The sequence below is a fragment of the Myotis lucifugus genome, unplaced genomic scaffold (assembly GCF_000147115.1).
Source record: "Myotis lucifugus unplaced genomic scaffold, Myoluc2.0 scaffold_1364, whole genome shotgun sequence".
NCBI lineage: Eukaryota > Metazoa > Chordata > Mammalia > Chiroptera > Vespertilionidae > Myotis > Myotis lucifugus.
Genome location: NW_005872412.1, coordinates 15097 through 38278, shown reverse-complemented (window position 1 = coordinate 38278; position 23182 = coordinate 15097). Strand labels below are relative to the sequence as shown.

The 23182-nt window shown below is 57.7% G+C and overlaps 2 protein-coding genes across 2 annotated transcripts in view; both read left to right on the top strand.

The window, feature by feature from the left end:
- KCNE2 (potassium voltage-gated channel subfamily E regulatory subunit 2) overlaps positions 1-11817 on the top strand; it is a 36593-nt gene extending 24776 nt beyond the window's left edge. Inside the window, exons 2-3 of the mRNA XM_023748406.1 lie at positions 8697-8880; positions 11380-11817. Coding sequence (XP_023604174.1) covers positions 8697-8880; positions 11380-11817 — 622 coding nt within the window. The remainder of the gene's footprint in view (positions 1-8696; positions 8881-11379) is intronic.
- A 3638-nt stretch (positions 11818-15455) lies between these two features.
- Positions 15456-23178, top strand: LOC102428264 (small integral membrane protein 11A; the record flags this gene model as incomplete). Its single annotated transcript, XM_014449708.2, has 5 exons — positions 15456-15587; positions 19189-19264; positions 19876-19934; positions 19968-20003; positions 23032-23178. Coding segments are annotated over exons 4-5 (159 nt in total), but the record flags the coding sequence as incomplete, so codon positions are not given.
- Between the last annotated feature and the right edge of the window lie 4 nt (positions 23179-23182).

Here is a 23182-nt window from a genome sequence, read left to right as displayed (position 1 = left end):
CGTCAGGGCTGCTCCTGCTCCCGCTCCTGCTCAGCCATTGCCCCCCACTCCACACCCCCCCCCCCAAGAACCCAGTGAAGAGCTTTGTGTTTATTTTCTCCAAAGAAGAAGAGCAAAGGAGGCCGGGCTGGAAGCCGGGGGGCGGGGGGGGGGGCGGGGAGAGGGTCTTCTGTGGCCTCTTCTGCTCTGACCGTGGCTTCACAGGGTCTGTGGATCAGGCGGAGAGCAGTCACCCTCGGCCCCGCAGCACCCTCTGTGGGGGCAGGGCCGGTCCAGCCAGGACTTGCTCAAGGTGACCTTCAGTCTGTGGCTCCAGGCTCTCTCTCCTTAGCTCCTCCGGCCTCCTGCAGTGATCGATCAGTTAGTCCATTCATTAGCTCCTCAGGCCTCAGATCGATCACTTCATCCACTCATTAGTCCATTCCTTCCCTAAGCCGGGCGGCCAGGCAGGGCTGGCACTGGGAAGAGGGTGTAGGAAATGCAGGTCCTGCTCTCCGAGTGGAGCAGGAGAGGGGACAGGGAGCAGGTGGCGACATGGTCATCGCGGACGCCGTGGCGAGGGCTCCGGCGATGCCCAGGGAGCCACACCAGCGCCCGGGATAAACCCTTCTGCCCTCAGCAGGGCGAGTTCCCCTGAGAGGCTCCACCCGGGCCATGGTGCCCACGGCAGCAGGGCCTCACCCAGGCCCGGCGGGAGGTGCTGTCCGGGTTGTCCCTAATTTCCAGCAGTTCCCCAAGAGCGACCTCCGCTCCTGCCTGGCCCTGCGGCCCCTGGACGTGTTCCTCCCGGGGCACAGCAGGACGAGCCACTTGCCAGCGTGACTGCCCACGTGGGTCACTGCGTGTGCCCGGCTGACACTGTGTGTGCCCGGCTGACACTGTGTGTGCCCGGCTGACACTGCATGTGCCCGGCTGACACTGTGTGTGTCCGGCTGACACTGCGTGTGCCCGGCTGACACTGTGTGTGCCCGGCTGACACTGTGTGTGCCCGGCTGACACTATGTCACACTGTGTGTGCCCGCCTGACACTATGTCACACTGTGTGTGCCCGGCTGACACTATGTCACACTGTGTGTGCCCGGCTGACACTATGTCACACTGTGTGTGCCCGGCTGACACTGTGTGTGCCCGGCTGACACTGCGTGTGCCCGGCTGACACTGCGTGTGCCCGGCTGACACTATGTCACACTGTGTGTGCCCGGCTGACACTGCGTGTGCCCGGCTGACACTGCGTGTGTCCGGCTGACACTGCGTGTGCCCGGCTGACACTGCGTGTGTCCGGCTGACACTGCGTGTGCCCGGCTGACACTGCGTGTGCCCGACTGACACTGCGTGTGCCCGACTGACACTGTGTGTGCCCGGCTGACACTATGTCACACTGTGTGTGCCCGGCTGACACTGCGTGTGCCCGGCTGACACTGTGTGTGCCCGGCTGACACTATGTCACACTGCGTGTGCCCGGCTGACACTACGTGTGCCCGACTGACACTGCGTGTGCCCGGCTGACACTACGTGTGCCCGGCTGACACTGTGTGTGCCCGGCTGACACTGTGTGTGCCCGGCTGACTCTGCGTGTGCCCGACTGACACTATGTCACACTGTGTGTGCCCGGCTGACACTGTGTGTGCCCGGCTGACACTGTGTGCGCCCGGCTGACACTGTGTGTGCCCGGCTGACACTATGTCACACTGCGTGTGCCCGACTGACACTATGTCACACTGTGTGTGCCCGGCTGACACTGCGTGTGCCCGGCTGACACTGTGTGTGTCCGGCTGACACTGCGTGTGCCCGGCTGACACTGTGTGCCCGGCTGACACTGCGTGTGCCCGGCTGACACTGCGTGTGTCCGGCTGACACTGCGTGTGCCCGGCTGACACTGTGTGCCCGGCTGACACTGCGTGTGCCCGGCTGACACTGCGTGTGCCCGGCTGACACTGTGTGTGCCCGGCTGACACTATGTCACACTGTGTGTGCCCGGCTGACACTGCGTGTGCCCGGCTGACACTGTGTGTGCCCGGCTGACACTACGTGTGCCCGGCTGACACTGTGTGTGCCCGGCTGACACTGCGTGTGCCCGGCTGACACTGTGTGTGCCCGGCTGACACTGTGCGTGCCCGGCTGACACTGCGCGTGCCCCGCTGACACTGTGTGCCCGGCTGACACTGCGTGTGCCCGGCTGACACTGCGCGTGCCCGGGCTGACACTGTGCGTGCCCGGCTGACACTGCGCGTGCCCGGCTGACACTGCGTGTGCCCGGGCTGACACTGCGCGTGCCCGGCTGACACTGCGTGTGCCCGGCTGACACTGTGTGTGCCCGGCTGACACTGCGCGTGCCCGGCTGACACTGTGTGTGTCCGGCTGACACTGTGTGTGCCCGGCTGACACTACGTGTGCCCGGCTGACACTGTGTGCCCAGCTGACACTGCGTGTGCCCGGCTTACACTGTGTGCCCGGCTGACACTGTGTGTGCCCGGATGACACTGTGTGTGCCCGGCTGACACTACGTGTGCCCGGCTGACACTGTGTGTGCCCGGCTGACACTGCGTGTGCCAGGCTGACACTGCGTGTGCCCGGCTGACAGTGCGTGTGCCCGGCTGACACTGCGTGTGCCAGGCTGACACTGTGTGTGCCCGGCTGACACTGTGTGTGCCCGGCTGACACAGACCTCACTCCCAGGGTTCCCTGTGGGCAGAGGGACGTGGAGGTGAGTGACCACTGCGCCCAGAGTGGGGAGCGGGGTTTTCCTGGGGGAGAGGATGGGAGGGCGTCTGCAGAGGAGTCTCGTGGATCGAGGCCATTCTCGCGAGGCCAGGGCAGAGGTGGGGCGGCCCCGCCCGTTCCTGACCGAGTTCGCAGGCGTGTTATTGGGCCGGACGGCTGCCGGCTCTCGAACAGGTGAACCTCGTGGTTGGCCCAGTGCTGGTGGCTGATGGGAGCCCCGTGTTGGAGCCAGTCTTCCCGGTGCTGCTGGACAGGACTGCAGCCCACAGCTGTGCCAGGCCAGGGGCTGCGGAGGGGACAGTGCCGGCTGCTCCCTCTTATTAGTATTATTTTTTATTTTGTTAATCCTCATCCGAGGATATTTTTCCATTGATTTTTAGAGAGAGTGGGAGAGACAAATAGAAACATCGATGTGAGAGAAACACAGCGATGGGTTGCCTCCTACATGTGCCCCCACTAGGGCCCAGGCCAGGGAGGATCCTGCAACGGAGGTACATGTCCTTGACTGGAATCAAACCCGGGACCCTTTGGTCCGCAGTCCGACGCTCTATCCACTGAACCAAACCGGCCAGGGCCTGGCTGCTCCCTCTTAGATGGAAAACTCCATCTCCCGGGAGCCACAGACACAAAAGGTGCAGCTGTGACTTCCGTGGCTCCCAGTGCGTCTCCGACATGCCTGCCGTGGGAGATGCTGGGCCAGAAAACACGTCTAAAACTTCATACCTGGCCCGGCCAGTGTGGCTCAGTGGTTGAGCACGGACCTATGAACCAGGAGGTCACGGTTCCATTCCTGGTCAGGGCACATGCCCGGGTTGTGGCTCCATCCCCAGTAGGGGACGTGCAGGAGGCAGCCGACCCATGGTTCTCTCTCATCATTGATGTTTCTCTCTCTCTCTCCCTCTCCCTTCCTCTCTGAAATAAATTTAAAAATACATTTAAAAAACAGTTCATTCCATTAAAAGGAAAAAAGGAAGTAGGCCTGAGGGCTTGCTCCGGGCTGGTGGCCGTGGAGCTGCGGTGAGGAGGCCCTTGTCATCCTGCACCCAGAGCAGACGCTGCTCTGCGTGGCTTGGGGAGCCAGGTCCTGACGGCGCTGTGGGGACACACTGTGGTCGTTTTGAACACCGCACCCTCTGGTCTAGACGGTCTTTCTCTGGCCCTGGCAGATGGAACCTCTTGTAAACACCCTGCCTCATGGGGCTCGAGGACCATCAATGCGAAAATGGTCATCAGTTCTTCGGAGGGGACAGCAGGTTCCTGGCCACTCGTTTTCTGGACACTCAGCTGTGCTCTGTCCTCCAGGTCACTCACCTGAAGCAAATCCTTTGTCTGCACAGCACAGCAGCACTGATCATGGTTACAATGTTGCTGATGATGGATACAATGTTGCTGATGATGGATACAATGTTGCTGATGATGGACACAATGTTGCTGATGATGGATACAATGTTGCAGGTGGGTCCCTAGGGCTGATTCCTCTTGAGGGACTGAACTGTTTATGCCCGTTGATTGGAAACTCATTTCTCCTCCCCCAGCTCCCAGCAACCACCATTCCCTCTCTGATTCTCTGAATTGGACTGTTTTAGGCAGCGCACATAACCAGATCACGCAGTATTTGTCTTTCTGTGACCGGCTTGTTTCACTCAGCAAAGTCCTCAAGGCCGATCCGTGTGGTCACATGTCAGAATTTCCTTCTTTTTAAAGGCTGAGTGGTTTCCATTGTATTTGTGTACCCAGTGGAAATGGCGGGTGAGCATGTGGACACTTGAGTCTGAAAAGGAAGGGAGAGGAATGGGCTGGAGTCACCTGTGTACAGTGGACTTTTAAGAGGTCAACTCTATTGTGGAATAGTTTACCTGAAACCACATGTACCCATTTTAAGTGCACAGTTCAATGAGTTTTGACAAATGTATACACCCCGGTAACCACCACCACAATTAAGGTAGAAAAAGTGTCAGTTACTCCAAAAAGTTCTCTCTCAACCCCCCTCCCCCACAGGAAACAGCTGATCTACTTTCCATCGTTATAGATTTTGATTACTTTCGTCCTTCCTGGAATTTCTAGAAATTCTAGAAATGGAATTATAGAGTATAATCTCTTTTGCGTCTGACTTCTTAAAATTAATTTTAGAGAGGGAGGGAGCGAGAGAGAGAGAGAGAGAGAGAGATGAGAGAGACACATCACTCAGTTGCCCCCCGTGCATGCCTGCAACCAGGGATCGAACCTGCAACCTAGGTATGTGCCCTGACTGGGAATCAAACCTGCGACCCTCCAGTGCACAGGCCAACGCTCCAACCCACTGAGCCACACCAGCCAGGGCATATGGATATGGGTGAGAGCCATCCGCATTGTTCCATGTATCCTTAGTTTGTTCCTTTCTGTGGCCGAGGAATAGTCCGTTGGACCGCTGTACCACAGTTTGCTTACCCCTTTACCTGTTGAATGATATTCAGGTTACTCCTAGCTTTTAGCTCTTGCAAATAACGCTGCTACGCACATTTATGCGTACGTCTTTGTGTGAACGTACTTTTTTCAGTTATCTTGGGCAGACACCTCACAGTGGGATAGTGGGGCCCTGTAGTACCTTTCCAAGAAGCTGTTAGCCAGTGGCTGCACCGTGTTACCCCCACAGCGGTGTGGGGAGCTTCCGGGTACCCCCAGCCTCGCCATTGCCTGGTGTCAGTCTTGTAAAGATTGAGCGATTCTAGCAGGTGTGTAGTGTACCTTGTTGTGGTTGCAAGTCCCATGTGCCTATGAATGATGACGCTGAGCCATTGAGGAGCATGGGACGAGGTTCGAAGACAGCTGAGTACGAATGGAAACAAAAAGTTATTTTAACTCCATGAAAAAGAAAGCCTGGCGCAGGCCTGTAACTGCAGCTCACTCCGTGGTCATCAAAGGCCACTTCCATCATCGTCACGTGCGAGCTCTGCAGCGGGCCCCCTGAACTGTGATGTGACGGCGTTGGAGGCGGGGCGGTGGCGGAGGGCGGGGGGCGGAGGGCGGGGGGCAGGGGTGCAGGGTCACCAGCGGGGACCGGGTCAGGAGACCGCAGGCTGTCTCCTAGAAGGACCGGCTGGAGGCCGAGAGGCGGTGACCGAGGTGGCGATCCCCGCAGACGATGCCGCACCCTCTGCCCCACCACCTGGCCCAGCAGCTGAGCGCTCCGAGGGTCGGGCCTGCGGCTGGACCCTCAGCGGGGCCCTCAGAACAGCAGCCCCGCAGCCTGAGGACGGCCTTCTCTTGGGGAGGAACGCGGGGCTTTGTCGGCGCTGGACACCCGGCTGATTAACATCCAATTTCAAGTCCACACACAGGCGCGGCTCCCTGGGCAACCGACGTGTCCCTGTGTGGGCGGAGGAGCTCTGCGAGGGGGCTGCCATCGGATCCTCAAAGGGACCGTTGGCCCTGGCGTCCTGGCACCCTGACATGCTGGCATCCTGGCATCCTGGTATCATTGATGTTCCTCTCTCTCTCCCTCTCCCTTCCTCTGAAATAAATAAAAATATATTTTTTTAAAAAAATGTAAAAAGTCAAAATAAGCCATTAAGGAGCTCCTCTTGCCCAGGCTCTGGAACCTTCTCCTTGGCGAGGTCTGGTCCCGCCGGCCTCTCACTGCGCTGTCTTCTCGCTGATTTCCCTGTAAAATGAAAGCAGCAGCGGATGCGTAGGGGCGCTCACTCTGCTGCGTGCAGGCCTGCGCTCTGCGTTATAGCCATCGTCTCATTTCATTCTTACGATGAGGCGGGCACGCGGATTCCCTCCATCTCACAGACGACGGGTCCACGGACCAGGGTCGCTGAGTAACTGGGCCGCCCGGTCTGTCAGCCTCCAAAGCCACGCTCGCTCGCAGCCACCGGTTCTGCCTCTACTTCCCCAGTGCGCACCTGCACACCGCTGGGGTCTCCTTGCCTTCGCAGGGGGAGATTCTAGACGTGAAGTTCAACAGCCCGGCTGCTTTGGGAGGAGATTGGGCTCTGTTCCCGCTCCCACCAGCAGGTGGCGCCGTCTCCCCAGCGGATTTCCTGGCCTTTTGACCCTTTCGGCCAATTAGACATCAAACCCTTCCTTTCTGGCTGGGTTGCCTTATCTTGTTGGGTGAAGGCGATCGAGCAGGACAGCGGTGCCAGGAGGAGCTGGTGCAGGGTGCCCGTGACCCTGGCATTTGTGTGCGTGGCACCCGGTGCATTAGCTACTACAATGTGTGGACAGTTACATCCTAGCCACCTTCCTCTTGCCCGCGCCCCTCTCCCCCCAAGTGGACTTCAGACCACAGTGTTCAAAGCACCGTTTCGTGAGGAAGTCCAGCTGTTAGGCCAAGTTCCCTTTACGCAGCGCCATCGCGGAGCAGCGGCCCCCTGGGACTCCCGGGTGATTTTGCTGGCGTGTACCTCCTGCAGCTGCCTTCGGGATCAGATCCAAATCCTGGCTCTTCCTCCACGTGACCCAGACCTCCTGACCCCTCTGTGCCTGGCAAGGACTGCCTGACACAAATACAATAGAGGCTGGAGACGCATGCGGTCAGCCCCGGCACGGGGTGGCTCTGGTTAGCCTCACGCTGCCAGCGCACGGACTCCACTCCATAGAGAAGGACCTCTGAGTAAATAGTTTGCTCAGCTCGTTGGCGTCTTCGTGTGCTTTGCTGGACTTGTCCCCTCTCCTCCGTGCAGCGCCTCCCTGTGGCCAGTTCCCATTCCATAAGATGCCCTGTTGTTACAAAGCCTTTGAAAATGACCAGGGAGGGGAATTTTCAGCAGCATCTGGCTTACGGGAAGGTGGAGAGAGCAGGGGCGCTTGCCTCCAATCTTCTGGCCTCCTCGTCGACCCCCACCCCCGACCCAGGACAGCACGTCCGTCTCAGTGCTTTGGGGTGCTCACGCTCTGCCCGGCTGCCTCGGGAAGTGCCCGTGGGGCCACCATCCTGGGAGCTCCCTGTGCCAGGCATTGTCCTGGCGGAGCTGGGTCACGGGCCCGAGAGGGAACCTGGCACTTTCTGGGCAATGCCAACACTCCACGCGGCACACCCACCGGCACCAAGGTGAGTTCCCAGCAGCCGTGTTTAACTTTCCGCACAAGATTAGATTAAACATTAGGGTTCATAAGAGCCTGGTGTTGCCACTGCACTTGGCAAGGGCGGCTGAGGGTTCCGCACAAGCCGGAGGGCTCGGCAGCCACAGCAGGACGGCCGGCGCCCGGCTGCGTAGCAAGGGTCGCCCGCACGGCATCGGTAAGCACCTTTCCATCACAAATGCTTTCTCGTAATTTTATTTGAGGAATTAAGTAACAGAGCTCTTTCCCTTTGCCAGAAAATTCTCAAAGGATTGATTGTTAAGAATTCCTCTCTCTCTTTCTCCTTTTGTGGGCAGTGTTTTCCTTGTGTACTCAGTAATTTCATTTTGTAAGTTTTTCTTTTTCTTTTTAAATCCTCACCCGAGGATACTTTACCACTGATTTTTAGAGAGAGTGGGAGGGGGAAAGACAGAGAGAAACATCGGTGTGAGAGAAACACGTTGACTGGTTGCCTCCTGCACGCCCCCCGACCAGGGCCCGGGCCAGGGATGTGCCCGCAACCGAGGTACGTGCCCTTGACCGGAATCGAACTTGGGACCCTTTGGTCTGCAGGCCGATGCTCTATCCACTGAGCCACACCGGCTTGGGCCATTTTGTAAGTGTCTTATGGGAGTTTCATGGAAATGGAACCATACCTTTTTCTGTCCTTTATACACACATGAAAGACACTGCTGCCTTCTGTAGGCCCAGGTGATGCCAACGGCCCCCCACCTTTTAGGAAAAGAGGACTGTAGACTTGGGGGTCAGTGGGGGTCACTTCCTCATGGTGTCAACAGCCCGTGTGGAGTCACACACACCCGGGCAGGCACCGCAGGACACAGGAGGCCGCTGTGTGTCCTGAGATGGGGAACAACTTGTTGGTGTCCACGGGCTCCAGCCGCCATCCTGGTCTCCCTTCTGCCCAGCTCAGCTGAGCAGCCGCCGACGCTGGTCGGGGGGGAGCTGCCGGCCTGTGTGGGCTCCGCCGGGACAGGGCGGGTGCTGGGAGCTGACGGTGTCTTGTCCTGGCAGCCGGCATGCGAGCCCGGTGGCCTCGGACAGGAGACGGAAGCTCTGAGGCTGCGGCTCTTCCACCTGCCGCAGGGCCAGGTCGGTCTCTGTCATCTCCAAGGCCCGTCGTGGTGGGTTTCCAGTATGTTTTTATCGATGTCAGAGAGGAAGGGAGAGGGAACATCCATGATGAGAGAGAAGCATGGACCGGCTGCCTCCTGCACGCCCTCTCCTAGGGATCGAGCCCCCAACCCAGGCCTTGGCCCTGACCAGGAATCTAACTGTGACCTCCTGGTTCACGGGTCAACACTCAGCCGCTGAGCCGCCCTGGCTGGACCATCGTGGTGTTTCTGTGGTTGTTGTTTTGGAGCAGAAATCCTTAGTAAAAGTATCTGAAACACATAGGCCCACCTATACCTGGCTGCACCCTATGAAATTGCCAGTTTCGGCCATTTTAACCTGCGTCAGTGGCAGTTTTGCAGGGTTTAAGAGAACGTAAACGATGGCTTAAGTCAGCGGTTCTCAACCTGTGGGTCGAGACCCCTTTGGGGGTCAAACAACCCTTTCACAGGGGTCGCCTAAGACCATCGGAAAACACATATATAATTAAATATTGTTTTAGTGATTAATCACTGTGCTTTAATTATGTTCAATTTGTCACAATGAAATTGGGGGTCACCACAGCATGAGGAACTGTATTAAAGGGTCGCAGCGGTAGGAAGGTTGAGAACCACTGGCTTAAGTCCACACCTGCTAGGCAGTCTCCTTCGAGGGGGGGTGTGCATTCCACATACGGCCAGCGCCTCGGTCACGGAGTGAGTGGGTGTCAGACCTGGCACCCTCCTTGCATGTTTGCGCGTGTCCATCGGGAAGCAGCCTTCACACGCGGTGCCTGGGCCCTTTCCTGGGCTCGCGGAGCAGACACCCGCGCGCTCAGTGCTCCCACGGGGTCCACCTGGGACTGGACATTTCCAGCCTGGCCAGGCCGCTCGGGCACTTACCCCGGGGCCTTTCCCTGCGGTCGGGTCTCATCAGAAAGCACCTCCGGGCGGCCCAGCGTGTCCCTGCAGGAGAGCTGGCCGATGAGCAGGGTCCGCCGGCGGTGGGTGCGCTGCCACGCCCGCACCTTGAAACCCTGGTGCGTCCGCACTGAGGTGTTTTGTTGCAGATCCTAGGATGGGCTTTAGGGGGCCCAGGGGGCCCGGAAACGGGAGGGAGAGCTTCGTATGTACATATGTACGCTTTCCGGGAGAAAAACAACATGAACTGGTTTTCTTTTTCAAGGGATCTGCAAGCCCTCCTCCTGCCCTCTCCCTCCTTCCCTCCCCCGACGTTGGGAAAAGAGGACTGTAGATTGGGGGTCGGTGGGTGTGGCCGTGGTTTCTGGGTGCTTGCACAGGACCCGGGAGGGGAGCACTCACTCACCACACCCTCAGGGGGCGCTAGGCAGACCCCCGCTGGGTCCTTAGGGGTTTTATGGCCCGAGAGGACCTGCAGGTCCCTGCTCCTCACAGGCTCCTCCCTGGCCCGGGCCCTGGTCGGGCGTGTGCGGGAGGAGCCAGCTGATGTGCTTCTCTCACCTTGATGTTTCTCTGTCTTCCACTCTCCCTAAAAATCAATGGAAAAATATCTGGCGTCATGGGGGGCTAGGGGCTGGGGGCGGGGGGGGCGGGGGGGCGGGGGGGGCGGAGGGGGGCGGGCAGTGAGGCGGAGAGAGAGCTGGGTTGAGAATAGGATGGCGTCTCAGGTTGTTTCTCTGCATCCTCACCTGAAACACGCCTTTCAGATACGGATGAACTAGCCACCTCTTTGCTGCACTGGGGAGAGCACTGCCTGGACCGAGGGCCGGACACACACGCCAGACCCTGTCAGTGTCCCTTCCCGCCTCCCTCCCACAATCCTCCAAAGCACGGGGACACCGGCCATCGCGGTAGCAGCCGAGGCTCGTGGGAAGCCTGTTACAACAAGGCATTGTGCTGACTCCTGTGAGGTTAACAGTCCATCTTAAAGCAGAGTAATGCAAGAATATTGGTGAACATTGGAAACATGAGAAAAGTGTAAAGAAGAAAAAGAGTTTTAAGTATACCACCCACTATTAACATTTCAAACTATTTATTTCCAGTCTTTTTTCCATTTTCACATGCATGCATACATTCAATTACATATATATTTTTTATTTGTTTGTTTGTTTGTTTTTGTTGATCTCAGAGAGAGGGAGGGCAGGGGAGAGAGAAAGAGAAACACTGATCAGTTGCCTCCTGCACACAGTCCGACTGGGGATGGAACCCAAAACCTGGGTGTGTGCCCTGACCGGGAATCGAACCTGCCACCTTCTGGTGTATGGGACGACGCTCCAACCAACTGAGCCATGCCAGCCAGGGCTGTGTACATATATAAGTTGGGGTCATACTATGTACAGTGTTATGTCCCCCATTGCACTTTTGGCAGATATCATGCACGCAACAGGTGCACACGAAAAGCTTAAAGAACTGAGTGTGCGCTCGGTCCATCACCAGCAGGTTAGGGAGGAATCATATCGCTGCCCCCGCCCCCCCGCCCCCCCCCCCACGGACACCCCTCCGTCCATCCCTTCCGCAGCCGCGGGGAGGAAAGGACCCCTTTTCACTGTCTGTCCGTCTCCCCATTGGCCTCGCGCAGGAGCAGCATGCCGCCCTGGCCAACCTGACGCAGACCCTGGAGGACGCCTTCAGGAGGGTCCTCGTCGGGTACATGGACGCGTGGCGCCGGAACACGACCGCCCAGCAGGAGGCCCTGCAGGCCCGGGTGGACGCCGAGAACTTCTACTACGTCATCCTGTACCTCATGGTGATGATCGGCATGTTCTCCTTCATCGTGGTGGCCATCCTGGTGAGCACGGTGAAGTCCAAGCGGCAGGAGCACTCCAACGACCCCTACCACCAGTACATCGTGGACGACTGGAAGCAGAAGTACAAGAACCAGATCCTGAGCCTGGAGGAGGCCAGGGCCACCGTCCACCAGAACCTCGGCGCGGCGGGCTTCAAAACGTCCCCGTGAGCCCGGCCGGCGTGGCTCGGCGGAGAGAGCCTCGGCCTGCGGACCCAAGGGTCCCGGGTTCGATTCCGGTCCAGGCACGTCCCTGGGTCGCAGGCTCCTCCCCGGCCGAGGCCCTGGTTGGGCGCGCACAGGAGGCAACCAATCGATGTGTCTCTCTCACATGGATGTTTCTCTCTGTCTCTCCATCTCCCTTCCACTCTCTCTAAAAGTCAATGGGAAAATATCCTCGGGTGAGGATTAGCAAAAAACAAATAAAAAACATCTCCTGCGACAAAGGGAGCCGACCTCAGACGCCCGCCCTGGAGCCCCAAACTCCCTGCTCAGAAGACACCTCGCCGCTTGCCATCTGCGGAGACGCTGCAGAGACCGCGTGTTGCGTCCCCGAGGCAGGCGGCGTGTGGCGTCGGTGCCTGGCGCTTGCTCCTGGGAGTGGTGTGCTGTGTGAGGAAGGGAGAGATTTGCAAAGCGCTGAGTTTTCCTTCTGTCACGTGATTTTGTATGTGGCTGATTAACTGATAAATAGGATGTGTGACCCAGATGCCGAGGTTCAGAATCCATCCCGTCACTGGGCTGACAGGAGCACCATTGATGCACTCGGAGCGCGAGTCCCGGTGAAGGCGGCAGGGCCGTGGGGTTACAGTGGGTGCATCCTTCTCCTGGCATTGAAGTTGCTCGGAGTCGGACGACAGCCCACCGCAGGGAAGGAGAATCGTGAAGAGCTTCCTGCGCAAACATTTCTAAATGGTCATTTACAGTCAGTCCCGCAGACAATGAACTCGCTGAACTTCTACTTAGTATGGAAAAAGCAATAAAGGCACGACATGGCTTTATCAGCCTTTTCTGTTCACACAATTTCCCTTTCCTCTCCCTACAGCGACTGCCTTTACTTATGTTTGCAAAGACCAGGGGACAGACAGTGTCTGAGCTGCTGGGGTCTGTCGCAAAGCTCGACAGCAATCGCCTCACATCACAGAACGTGAGGCCGGGGGCACCCCATCACCACACACGTGTCAGACCGTGTCACGTGCAGATGCCGAGTCTGCCCTCCGCAGATTAGGGGCCTTCGCTCATTCATTTCAGAAGCGGCCTTTGCCCTCTGTCCACTCGGGTCACGGGCCCAACCTCTGCAGAACAGAGGGGACGAGACCCCCTGAGCAGGAGGCACCCGCCCAGCAGGGAGGCAGTCAGACCCGGAAACATCCTGATGACAACTGAGGGTCACAGCAGAGATCCTCACAGGGCGGGCGGAGCTAGAGCAGGGCCAGGGGCGGGCCTAAGGCAGGCCACAGTCCCCTCTCTCAGGAGCTAGGAGCTGGGGTAGGAGCTCTGGGAGACAGATGCCTGGGGCGGCTGCATGGAGCTCCCTGCCTCCTGGCTCCCCCTCCCCTCCCCCAACCCCACCCCTCCCCCACCCCCACCCCCACCCATCCCCAAAGCAGAGCAAGGCAAGCAGGGCCTCAGTCTCAGGGCAGGAGACAAAACTCAGAGCAGGAGCCCTCCTTCCCGGTGTGCTGGCTTGTGGGGTATATTCCACCTGCGACAGGGTCTGTCTCTTCAGGGGGAGATATAATCAAGGTATCGATTCTTGTAAGGAGCTGCGATTTTGCTCCAGAGGCAGGAGAGTTAGCTCAGGGGACAGAGGGCGGGGGCTCCATCCCCGCCTTCTGAGTCAGAGCGCTGCGGCTGTGACCTGTGGCTGACACCGGCCCCTCGCTGCTCCCCTCCCCATTTCCCGGGGCAATAAATAGTTGAGACAAATAAAAACTGGTCTCAGCCAGAGATAGCAGCTACGTTGACCTACACGACAGTTTTTGTTGTATTTTTTAAAAAATATATTTTTATTGATTTCAGAGAGGAAGGGAGAGGGAGAGAGATGGAAACATCCATGATGAGAGAGAATCATGGATCGGCCGCCTCCTGCACGCCCCACACTGGGGATGGGAGCCCACAACCTGGGCCTGTGCCCTGACCGGGAATTGAACTGTGACCTCCTGGTTCGTAGGTCGACGCTCAACCACTGAGCCACGCGGGCGGGCCTCTCCTCCTTCTCGAGTGTGCACTCCCACTTTAAGGAACCTGCTGTGCTCTGCTCTGTCCCCCGCCCCCCCCTTGCGTACTTTCTTGCGAGGTGATAACCTGGACACTGTCGCTGGGTTGAGGCCTCCCTGGGAGCCTCGGGCATCACTCCCAGAGCGGAGCGTTAACTCCAGTGTCAGAGAAAGCCACGCCTGTTCCGAGAGCAGATGTAGCGAGTGGCTTCCTCCTAGAAAGCTGCTGCACACAGACGTTCATGCCAACGTGCCCACATCAGCGACCCGGCTGCGAAGCTGGGCCTCGGGTCTGGACCCTACAGGGACGCCAGGTCTCCCGCAGGCGGCACGGTGCTCTCCACGGACCCGGCGCTGGCCAGGCTCCTGGGAGCCCTCTGGTCACACGGAGACCTGAACAAACACGGGAAACGCGGGGTCTACAGGAACGCTGGGTGTGCAGCTGCGGAGACCCTCTGCCCAGTTTGCCACTCCGGCCCCAGTCCCACCAAACCCAGACTTGCCACCTCAACCCGGAACTGCAGATGCCAGTTCAAACAACTCCCCCGCCCCCTCCGCTTCAGGAGTGCCCTTTGCTTGGTCTACCAGCTCTGGGAGCCCTGCACCCACTTACTCCCCAGTGTGAAGTGTGATTTGAGCAGGAAGCAAGGCTGCCCTGAGGCCAGGCCCAGACGCTGAGGCCAGGGCTGCTCTAAACCTGGACAGATGGCCTGCATCTTCTGGTGTCCGCGGCCTCCTCTGGGAACCCTTTCCGGGCTTGTGATGAGACTTCCTTAGACAGGAGCCTCCAAGTGCTTAGAACAAAGCAATTTTTTAAAAATGCCTAAGATTTTAAAAATGTTTTTATGTTTACTTATTGATTGATTTTAGAAAGAGGAAGGGAGGGATAGAAACATCAATGAGAAGCATGGGTCGGCTGCCTCCTGCACGCCCCCTACTGGGGATGGGCCCACAGCCCGGGCAGGTGCCCCGACCTCGAATAGAACCAGCGACCTCTCCGTGGTGCCCGGGACGATGCTCTAACCACTGCGCCACCGCGGGCGGCGCAGAGCAATTCTGTTACTTTCTCCTGCACAACTTGGGTTGGCGCGCGAGCCCCGGGCCCCGGGCCGTCCTCTCCCGGGCGCGCCTAGCCCTCGTGCTTCCGCACGCACAGTGTCATGGAGGGCTGGGTCCGCGCCCGGTTCCGATCCAGCTCTGCCCGCTTCTCCACGCGCTCCAGCCCAGGCAGCTCCTCTCCCCTGCGTCCAGCCCGGCTCGGTCCGGGTGCGCACGGGGTCGGGATCAGTGCTCCAGCTCCGCACGCAGGGATCGGGAACCCAGCCCGGGACGCCCGCCGTCCCCAAGGAAACCGCGCGTTTGGTGGCGAAGATGGAAGCTGAGTTGGGAACTGCTGGGGAGCCTGGGGTCCTCCGTCGCGAGCACCAAGGATTGCGGCGCAGCTGAGGGTGGAGGGGCCGCGCGGCGCCCCGCCCTCCGGCCTCCATCTTCCTCGGGCTCGGGGAAGGGCGGAACCGGAATAGGCCGGGGGCAGCACCAGGGAACCCGCCCAGGCGGCCCCCACCCCCCACGAAGGCGGCCCGGGGTGCGCCCACAAAGGCGACCCAGACCCACTGCGCAGGCGCGGAGCGGTGCATTTCGGGACGTGTAGTTTCCGCGCCGCATTGTGGGAGTCCTGGTTTGCAAGCCCACTTGGCGCAGCGGTCCCCGCGACTTGGAGCTGTAAGTCATGACCTCTGAGTCTGCGGGGTCCTGACCGGAAGCCCGAGGGCTCTTTGGGGCGCGGGGGTGTCCGGCTTTTTCCTGGATCCCCGCCAGTCGGCCCCCGGCCGCGCGGCGCCGGCTCCCCGCCGAGTGGGGACCCGAGGGTCACGGCCCTCACCCGCCCGCCTCCCTGGCTCGGCTGTCCCGGCGCCGCGGAATCCAGGCACCGGGGGCGGGAGGGCCCGGGGTTGGTGCCGGCCAGAGGGTGCTGGTGTCCGAGGGGCTTGGGAACGTGTGCATGTTCCGGACGCCCTGTTCAGTGGAAGGGCTGGGGTGGGAGGGGGGCAGGTGTTGCTCCCGAAGTTTGGGGGTCGGAGAGGACCCTGGCCGGGTTGCAGAGGCGCTGAGACCCAGGCCTCTGGCCCAGGGAACCCCGGCTGACCCGGGAGCGGGGCCCCGAGGTCGGCCAAGTGATGCCCCTCCTCCCCGCACCCCTTCAGGGGATGGGTGAGGGGCTGGGGCGGGAAGGGTGGAGACTGGGGGGGAGAACGGCTTGGGACGTTGGGACTAAGGACACAGCTAAGTGGTGGCTGGCAGGAGGTCAGACACCAGAGCGGAGACCCCCTGGACACCCCGGAGTCCGCCAGGTGTGCCAGGAGGAAGTAGGTTGCCGGCGATACTGTCCATGTTGCTTCAAGTGGCCTAACCACCGTCGGCGAGTAGCTTTTCTGTTTTTCGAGAAATCCGGCAAAAGAAAAAAAATGATATTTTTGCAGTAAAGGAAATAGAACTATTTCTCTCTAAGCCATTATTTGTTCAAATGTTTTTATTGATTTTTTAGAGGAAGGGAGAGGGAGAGGTCGGATGAGAGAGAATCATCCATCAGCTGCCTCCTGCACGCCCCCCACTGGGGATCTTGACGGGAATGGAACCCGGGACCCCAGGGCCAACGCTCTATCCACTGAGCCGAACCGGTTCGGGCTATTTTTTAATTTTGAGCTAAGATGGAATAGTTCCAGGGGAGTTTAAAGTGCCTGCGCTACTTAGGTTGACTTGAGCCTCCGAGCTGTCCCCAGCTTGGCGTTTGCAGACAACAGCTGCTCCCGTTTCTAATTGTACCCGGTGTTTGTATGGAGTCAGAGCACACAGTCCGGATATTTTTAGCCTCCTCGGTTTTCATTTGCTGAAGTCCTGCAAGGCCTGCAGAGTGGGAGCGTGTCACTGAGGGAGATGGGGGACCCCCCCACCCCCACAATGTGGATGGAGGCAGAGGGTGAGAGGAGCCACACTGATCTGCCTCTCCTCTCCCACCCTCACCACACCCAACACTATTTGCAGGTTGACTTTCTGTGTTTCTCTCTTAAAGAGCTTGAGTTGAATCACTCCAGGCGTGAAATCGAGGCAGGTGCCAGTATGTTTTTACTGTCTGGTTCCGTGATATCAGAGAGAATGGTGGCTTTCGAATTCCAGAGTTGCAGCATTGTTCTTTGGATTCTGATTTTTTTAGAAAATATATTTTTATTGAATCCAAGAGGGAGAGAGAGAGAGAGATGGAAACATCAATGGTGAGAGAACATTGATCGGCTGCCTCCTGCACGCCCACTACTGTGGATGGAGTCCACACCTGGGCATGTGCCCCTGACTGGAATCAAACCCGGGACCCTTCAGTCTGCAGGCCGACGCTCTATCCACTGAGCCACACCGGCCAGGGCTGGGTTCTGATTTTTAAAATGAGGACACTTTGGCTCAGAGAGGTTCACGACTTGCCCCAGGTCACGTGCCCTGCCGTGGGTGCCACCGGGAATAGAGCGCAGATGCCGGCTCTCCTGGTGCTCGGGCGGTCTCTAGACCAGCCGTGGGCAAACTACGGCCCGTTTGAAATGAATAAAACTAAAAAAAAAAAAAGACCGTACCCTTTTATGTAATGATGTTTACTTTGAATTTATATTAGTTCACACAAACACTCCATCCATGCTTTAGTTCCGGCCCTCCGGTCCAGTTTAAGAACCCATTGTGGCCCTCGAGTCAAAAAGTTTGCCCACCCCTGCTCTAGACCATGGCCACTGTCTTGCAGTGACTACATTTTTCACAGGATGTCCCTTGTTTATGGCCTTCAGCTTGGCCTGTCCGTTAGCGGAAGGAGAGGCCTTTATCATAACCGTCATGGTTGACATTTATGTACCGTGGGCTGAGGATGGTGCTCAGGGTTTCCCATCCAGTCTCGAAGGAGGATTTACAGCTGAGGGAGCCGAGGCTTGAGAGGGGCCAGGTGACGTGTCCACGGCCACACCACTAGTAAGCACACCTAGGACCACAGATCCTCCAACCACGTCTGTCCTTTTGTTCAGTGTTGTTTCATTACAACATCGACGAGATGTCGTAGGACTTAACTCTTGTTTGTCTTCATTAGCCTCCACGGGACAGATGGTTTCCACTCTATGTCATGTCGCTTGAAGTTGCAGAACCAACTGCCCGTTGTGGGAGGCCGCACTGTACGTGTTGGCCAGAGGGCCAGACAACAGGGTGTTCTTTTTAATCTACTTCCTCCTGTAAATATTTTGGACCTATTTGTTGTCCTTGACCTTGGGGATCAAGGTATGTAGTGGGGAACAGCCACACTCACCTACTATATTTGTACACAACTCAAAGGAGTTGTGAAAGTAAAATGTACACAACCCTTAAATATTTTATTTTCATTTACAACATGGCTAATCCCTGAGATTATTAGAGATTACTCACAGTGGAAACTCGAGCAGCACTTCAGTGCAGATCAGAATCTGCTGCTACTTAAAGACACACGGGCCATCTACACAGGAAGGTCAGCGCTGACCTTCAATCACACATAAACAGATTATGGCGTGAATTCCTGTTGTTAGCTTATCTGACTTTGCAAAAGTCATGGGGAAAACTTGGCTATCTTGTGCCAACTCCCAGGTTTTCAGGATACTGTGACCTTGAATAGATGAGGTTTGAATTTTTTAGAGAGGAAGGGAGTGAGAGAAACATCAATGTGGGAGCAAAACATCAATCGGCTGCCTCCTGCACGCCCCTTCCTGCCCCCAGGGATTGAGCCAGAAATCCAGGCATGTGCCCTGACCAGGAATTGAACCGGCAACCCCTTCAGTGCCTAGTACGACACCCAACTGAGCCATACCGGTCAGGGCTGAACTTTTTATATTTAGAGGCTTTTGTAAGTGAAAAAGTTTTCTATGAAACATCTCTGAAGTTTGTCTTTTCTCCATTCTGAAGGCCTGTGAGGCTTTCCGCTGTTTCTCTTCATTTTAGTTGTGAGTATATTTAAAGAAAAGCAGCCGTGCGGTTTTTGAGTGCAGAGCTCTCTGCCTCCATCAGGGTAAGACTGTGGGGCCAGACTGGAGGGTAGAGTCCCAGTCCCCCTGCCTGTGACCCTGGACGTGTTTCACAAACTCTGTCCCGGGCTCTGGAGTGGCGACGGTGAACTCCCCTCGGAGGGGAGGGCTGGTGTGAAGGCTGAATGAGTGGGCGCATCACTGCGGTCATCCTGGCTGGGCACCGTGGCGCGAAGCTGTACGTCTCCACGTTCCAGGAGCAGGAGGGGCCCTGGGCCCAGCCAGTCGACACCCCCTTTCTTCGTTTGCAGATGGGACCGAGGCCCCAAGAGGGAAGTCGCCCGAGTGTGTAGTGTCTGCATCCCGAGCTCAAGCCTGACGCCGGGGGTATGTGTCACCGTCTGGAACTAGTGCCAGCGAGGCCTCAGCCGTCCTGTGCTCCGCCGTGTCCCTGCCTGCCACTTCCTGCCCCACTTCCCGGGGCCCCGCACTTGAGGCGGGAATTCTAGGCCGGAATGGCTTTCTCAGACAGCGTTTCCCGCGTCATGTACTCCCTTCCCTCCGGATAGTTTTTAAAAACCTAGATTCGCTTAATTAACACTCAGGGGACCCGAGAAAGCCTCTCACCCTCAGAGCAGCTCTGGTTCCGGGCAGGAGGGGGTGGAGGAACCGACTCTGGACCTGGGCTTTTACGTCCGGAGTGAGTGGAGTGGGAGCACCTGTCCCCGCGGCAGCAGCAGGGCCCCTCTGCTTGCGGCTGTGCTCCCGTTCCCAGCAGGTCAGCCAGATCTTTCTGCCCAACAAGCCGCGCCTGTCCCGGCTCTGACCCAGGTCGCGGCTCCCCACCCGGCTCCGGGCCAGCTTGCTGGGGACACGACGTTTCTCTCTGCGGAGCTCGCTCTTTGCTCATCATGTGCCCTCTCTCCATCGGAGACACCTTCCTAAGGTGGTCGGCCCTGGACAGCCCCCCGCTGACCTGTTTTCTCTCTTCCCTCCAGACCAGCACGCCTGGCACCCAGCTCCTCCCCGTGTGCTGGCCGGGGTCTGCGTCGACCAGGAGTGACTGCTAGTCCGGCTCTGTGTTGACCAGGAGTGACGTCACCGTTGGTCCAGCATGAACTGGGAGGTGAGCGCACTTTTAAACATGGGTGGCTCGGGGAGTTTTCTTTCCCCTGATTGTAGAAATTCGGAATGAGAAGAAGTCAACGCAAGCAGGAATCGTAGTTCATATTTGGCCTTAAGTTGAACATGCAGGTGTGCACGGGCTCACCAGGCGCGTGGAGGGGGCCAGGCCCCCTTGGAGGGGCCCACGACCGGCCTCGGATCGGCCCCTTGTCTTGCAAAGCCCACGCCTTTAGAGTCACCCACGGTTTCACATTCCGGTTTCCTTACGGTGGATCGCGGTCATGGGAGCGTCTGCATACGAAGTCGCCCCAGATCTGCGTGCTCTTCCCTGTTCTTTACATTGCTGTTGCCAACAAGTGGGTTTTTCTTTTCCAACTGAAACGTGGAACTGCATGGGAGGCATCCACCTGGGTTGTCATGGACACCGTCTCTGTACAGAGTCACACTCGTCCGTGTCGTGTTGGAATCAGTCATCTCCCGTGACAGCAGGTGCGGCTGACCCTGGCTGGGGAGTGAACACGCCTGACCCCCGGGAGGCACGGGTCGGTGCTGGGAGCACAGGTTCAAGGGCAGCACAGAGGCGCCTGCTAGCGAGCGGCCGTGGGAGAAGGGTGTGTTGAGTGTCATGTGAAATCCTGAAGCAGGTGGGGTTAGCTGGGGGTGGGTCACAGGACAGCCACTAAAATATATGTCCTTGTAGATCCTTTGAAAAGTAGGAAGTCAGATAGAAATCATGCATCGTCATCCCACCCAGAGAGCTACTACGAACAATGTTGGTGTATTTTTTCACGTATGTAAATGTGATATGTGTATTTTAAACTTAGGACCTTGTATTTTTTCAATTATAAGCATTTCCTTGTTTGAAACATCCCTGCGTTTCTATTGCGAGAAGATGTGGAAAGGTCTGGAAGCAGGATGGGGGAGTACAGACCCTCCTTCCCAGCTCCTGGGGTGCGGGGTTGGGGGGCTTCAGGAGGCCGTGGGGCCTGTCCAGGGGTCCACTGCCTCAGACGAGGCGATCAGGACTCGGGGGGCAGGGCCGCCCCTGTGCTCACCAGGCCTGTTCACCGCAGCTGTCTCACTCACCCACTAGGTCTGCACATATGGAGGGATTTGTTAGAAATCAAAGGAAAGGGGTTCACCAGCTGAAGCTGAGCGCTCCAGGGGCAGGCCGGGCCCTGACCTCTGTGGTGTCCTTGACCCTGGCTGCCCTGCTCTGCCTTCTCGTTCCCGAAACTGCTGCCTTCTGCCGCCTCCTCTCTGGAACCTCTAAGGAGAGAGCAAGCAGGGACCCGCTCCCCTGGGTCTGTTTGTGGTGGTTCCGTCTCAGTGGGTTTCCTGGCTCTGCCTGCCGTCGGATCCGCATGCCGTAGCTGCTGCCACACAGCTGCGTGGCGGCTCCAGGGACCGTGGCTGGTACTGTGGCGGGGCTGTGGCTGGGACTGGGGCTGGGATGCAGCAGGACTACACGGCTCGCACAGAGATTTCCAGAACTGGAGAGAGCGGCTTTCCCAGTATCAGTGAGACTCAGCTACCTAGAAATCCCAGGAACATACCAAGAGGCGTATTTATGGCAACAAACTGTTTTTTTCCTCCCAGGAGGTAAAATAAGGTGCCGTTTAATAGCTGGTTTAGAAGTGTGCAGCCGAGCCTCGTCTGTAAAATGGGACCTGCAGGATCGCAGCGGGAGGGGAGGGAGGTTAGCTGTGGGCCTGAGGGAGGGAGGACTGGAAACCAGTCGTCGAAGCTGCTTGTGTTGGAGTAAAAGTTTCATTTTGTGAAGTCTTAGGACTTCGGTTCTCCTGCCAGAGCGACTGGCCGGTGTGCTTGCCCGCTCCTGTGGCGGGATTGGGGTCAGCTGCTGTCCAGTCACTGTAGTTCGTGTTCTCGCTCTTTAGTTCGCTGAGAACAATTGAGATATTCGGTTCCTCTTGATTTCCAGTATATTCCTCCCCCATTAGGTCACAGCTTCCTCAGACTCCGCAAGCAGCCAGTGACCTAGCTCAGAGGAAGTGGGCAGTGGGAGCGTCTGTGTTTGCAGCTTCGTGTGAATGGGTGTGTTTGCTTCGTGTGAATGGTGTGTTTGCAGCTTCGTGTGAATGGTGTGTTTGCAGCTTCGTGTGAATGGTGTGTTTGCAGCTTCGTGTGAATGGTGTGTTTGCAGCTTCGTGTGAATGGTGTGTTTGCAGCTTCGTGTGAATGGTGTGTTTGCAGCTTCGTGTGAATGAGTGCGTTTGCAGCTTCGTGTGAATGGTGTGTTTGCAGCTTCGTGTGAATGGTGTGTTTGCAGCTTCGTGTGAATGGTGTGTTTGCAGCTTCGTGTGAATGGTGTGTTTGCAGCTTCGTGTGAATGAGTGTGTTTGCAGCATCATGTGAATGGTGTGTTTGCAGCTTCGTGTGAATGGTGTGTTTGCAGCTTCGTGTGAATGGTGTGTTTTGCAGCTTCGTGTGAATGATGTGTTTGCAGCTTCGTGTGAATGGTGTGTTTGCAGCTTCGTGTGAATGGTGTGTTTTGCAGCTTCGTGTGAATGATGTGTTTGCAGCTTCGTGTGAATGGTGTGTTTGCAGCTTCGTGTGAATGAGTGTGTTTGCAGCATCATGTGAATGGTGTGTTTGCAGTTTCGTTGTGAACTGGCGTACAGGGTGTCCTTACTTTTGTATTTATTTTACCTTCTGTGCCAGTGCTTATGGGTGGTGGGAACCAAGAGGAAATGGTGGGGACTGGAGCTGGGGAATCTAGAGGGAGGGGCTGGCCCAGCTCCCTGCGCAGGCGGAGAGGCAGACACTCAGAACAGCCGGGTGACACCCGGCCACTCAGTCGGTGGCAGCGCAGAGCGGGCCCACCCCGCCGCCTCCAGAGCAGGGTCCGGCTGTGAGACCAGGGTCCTGAGTCTGCAGCCCCGGGCGGGCCTGGCAGGAAGGGCAGCGCTGGGCTGGATTGTCAGCGACGTCGGGCCAGGGACCTCGTACGTGGTCGCACACAGTAAGTGTGTGATGTCGCACGTTTAGAACCGCTTCGTCCTTCCCAGGCTCTGGATCACGTGCCCCTGCTGCTGTACATCTTGGCAGCAAAAACATTGATTCTCTGCCTGGCATTTGCTGGCGCCAAAGTATACCAAAGGAAGAGGTTGGAAGCCAGAGAGCGACAGCTGGAAGCGGAGAAGAAGTCGGAGAAGAAAG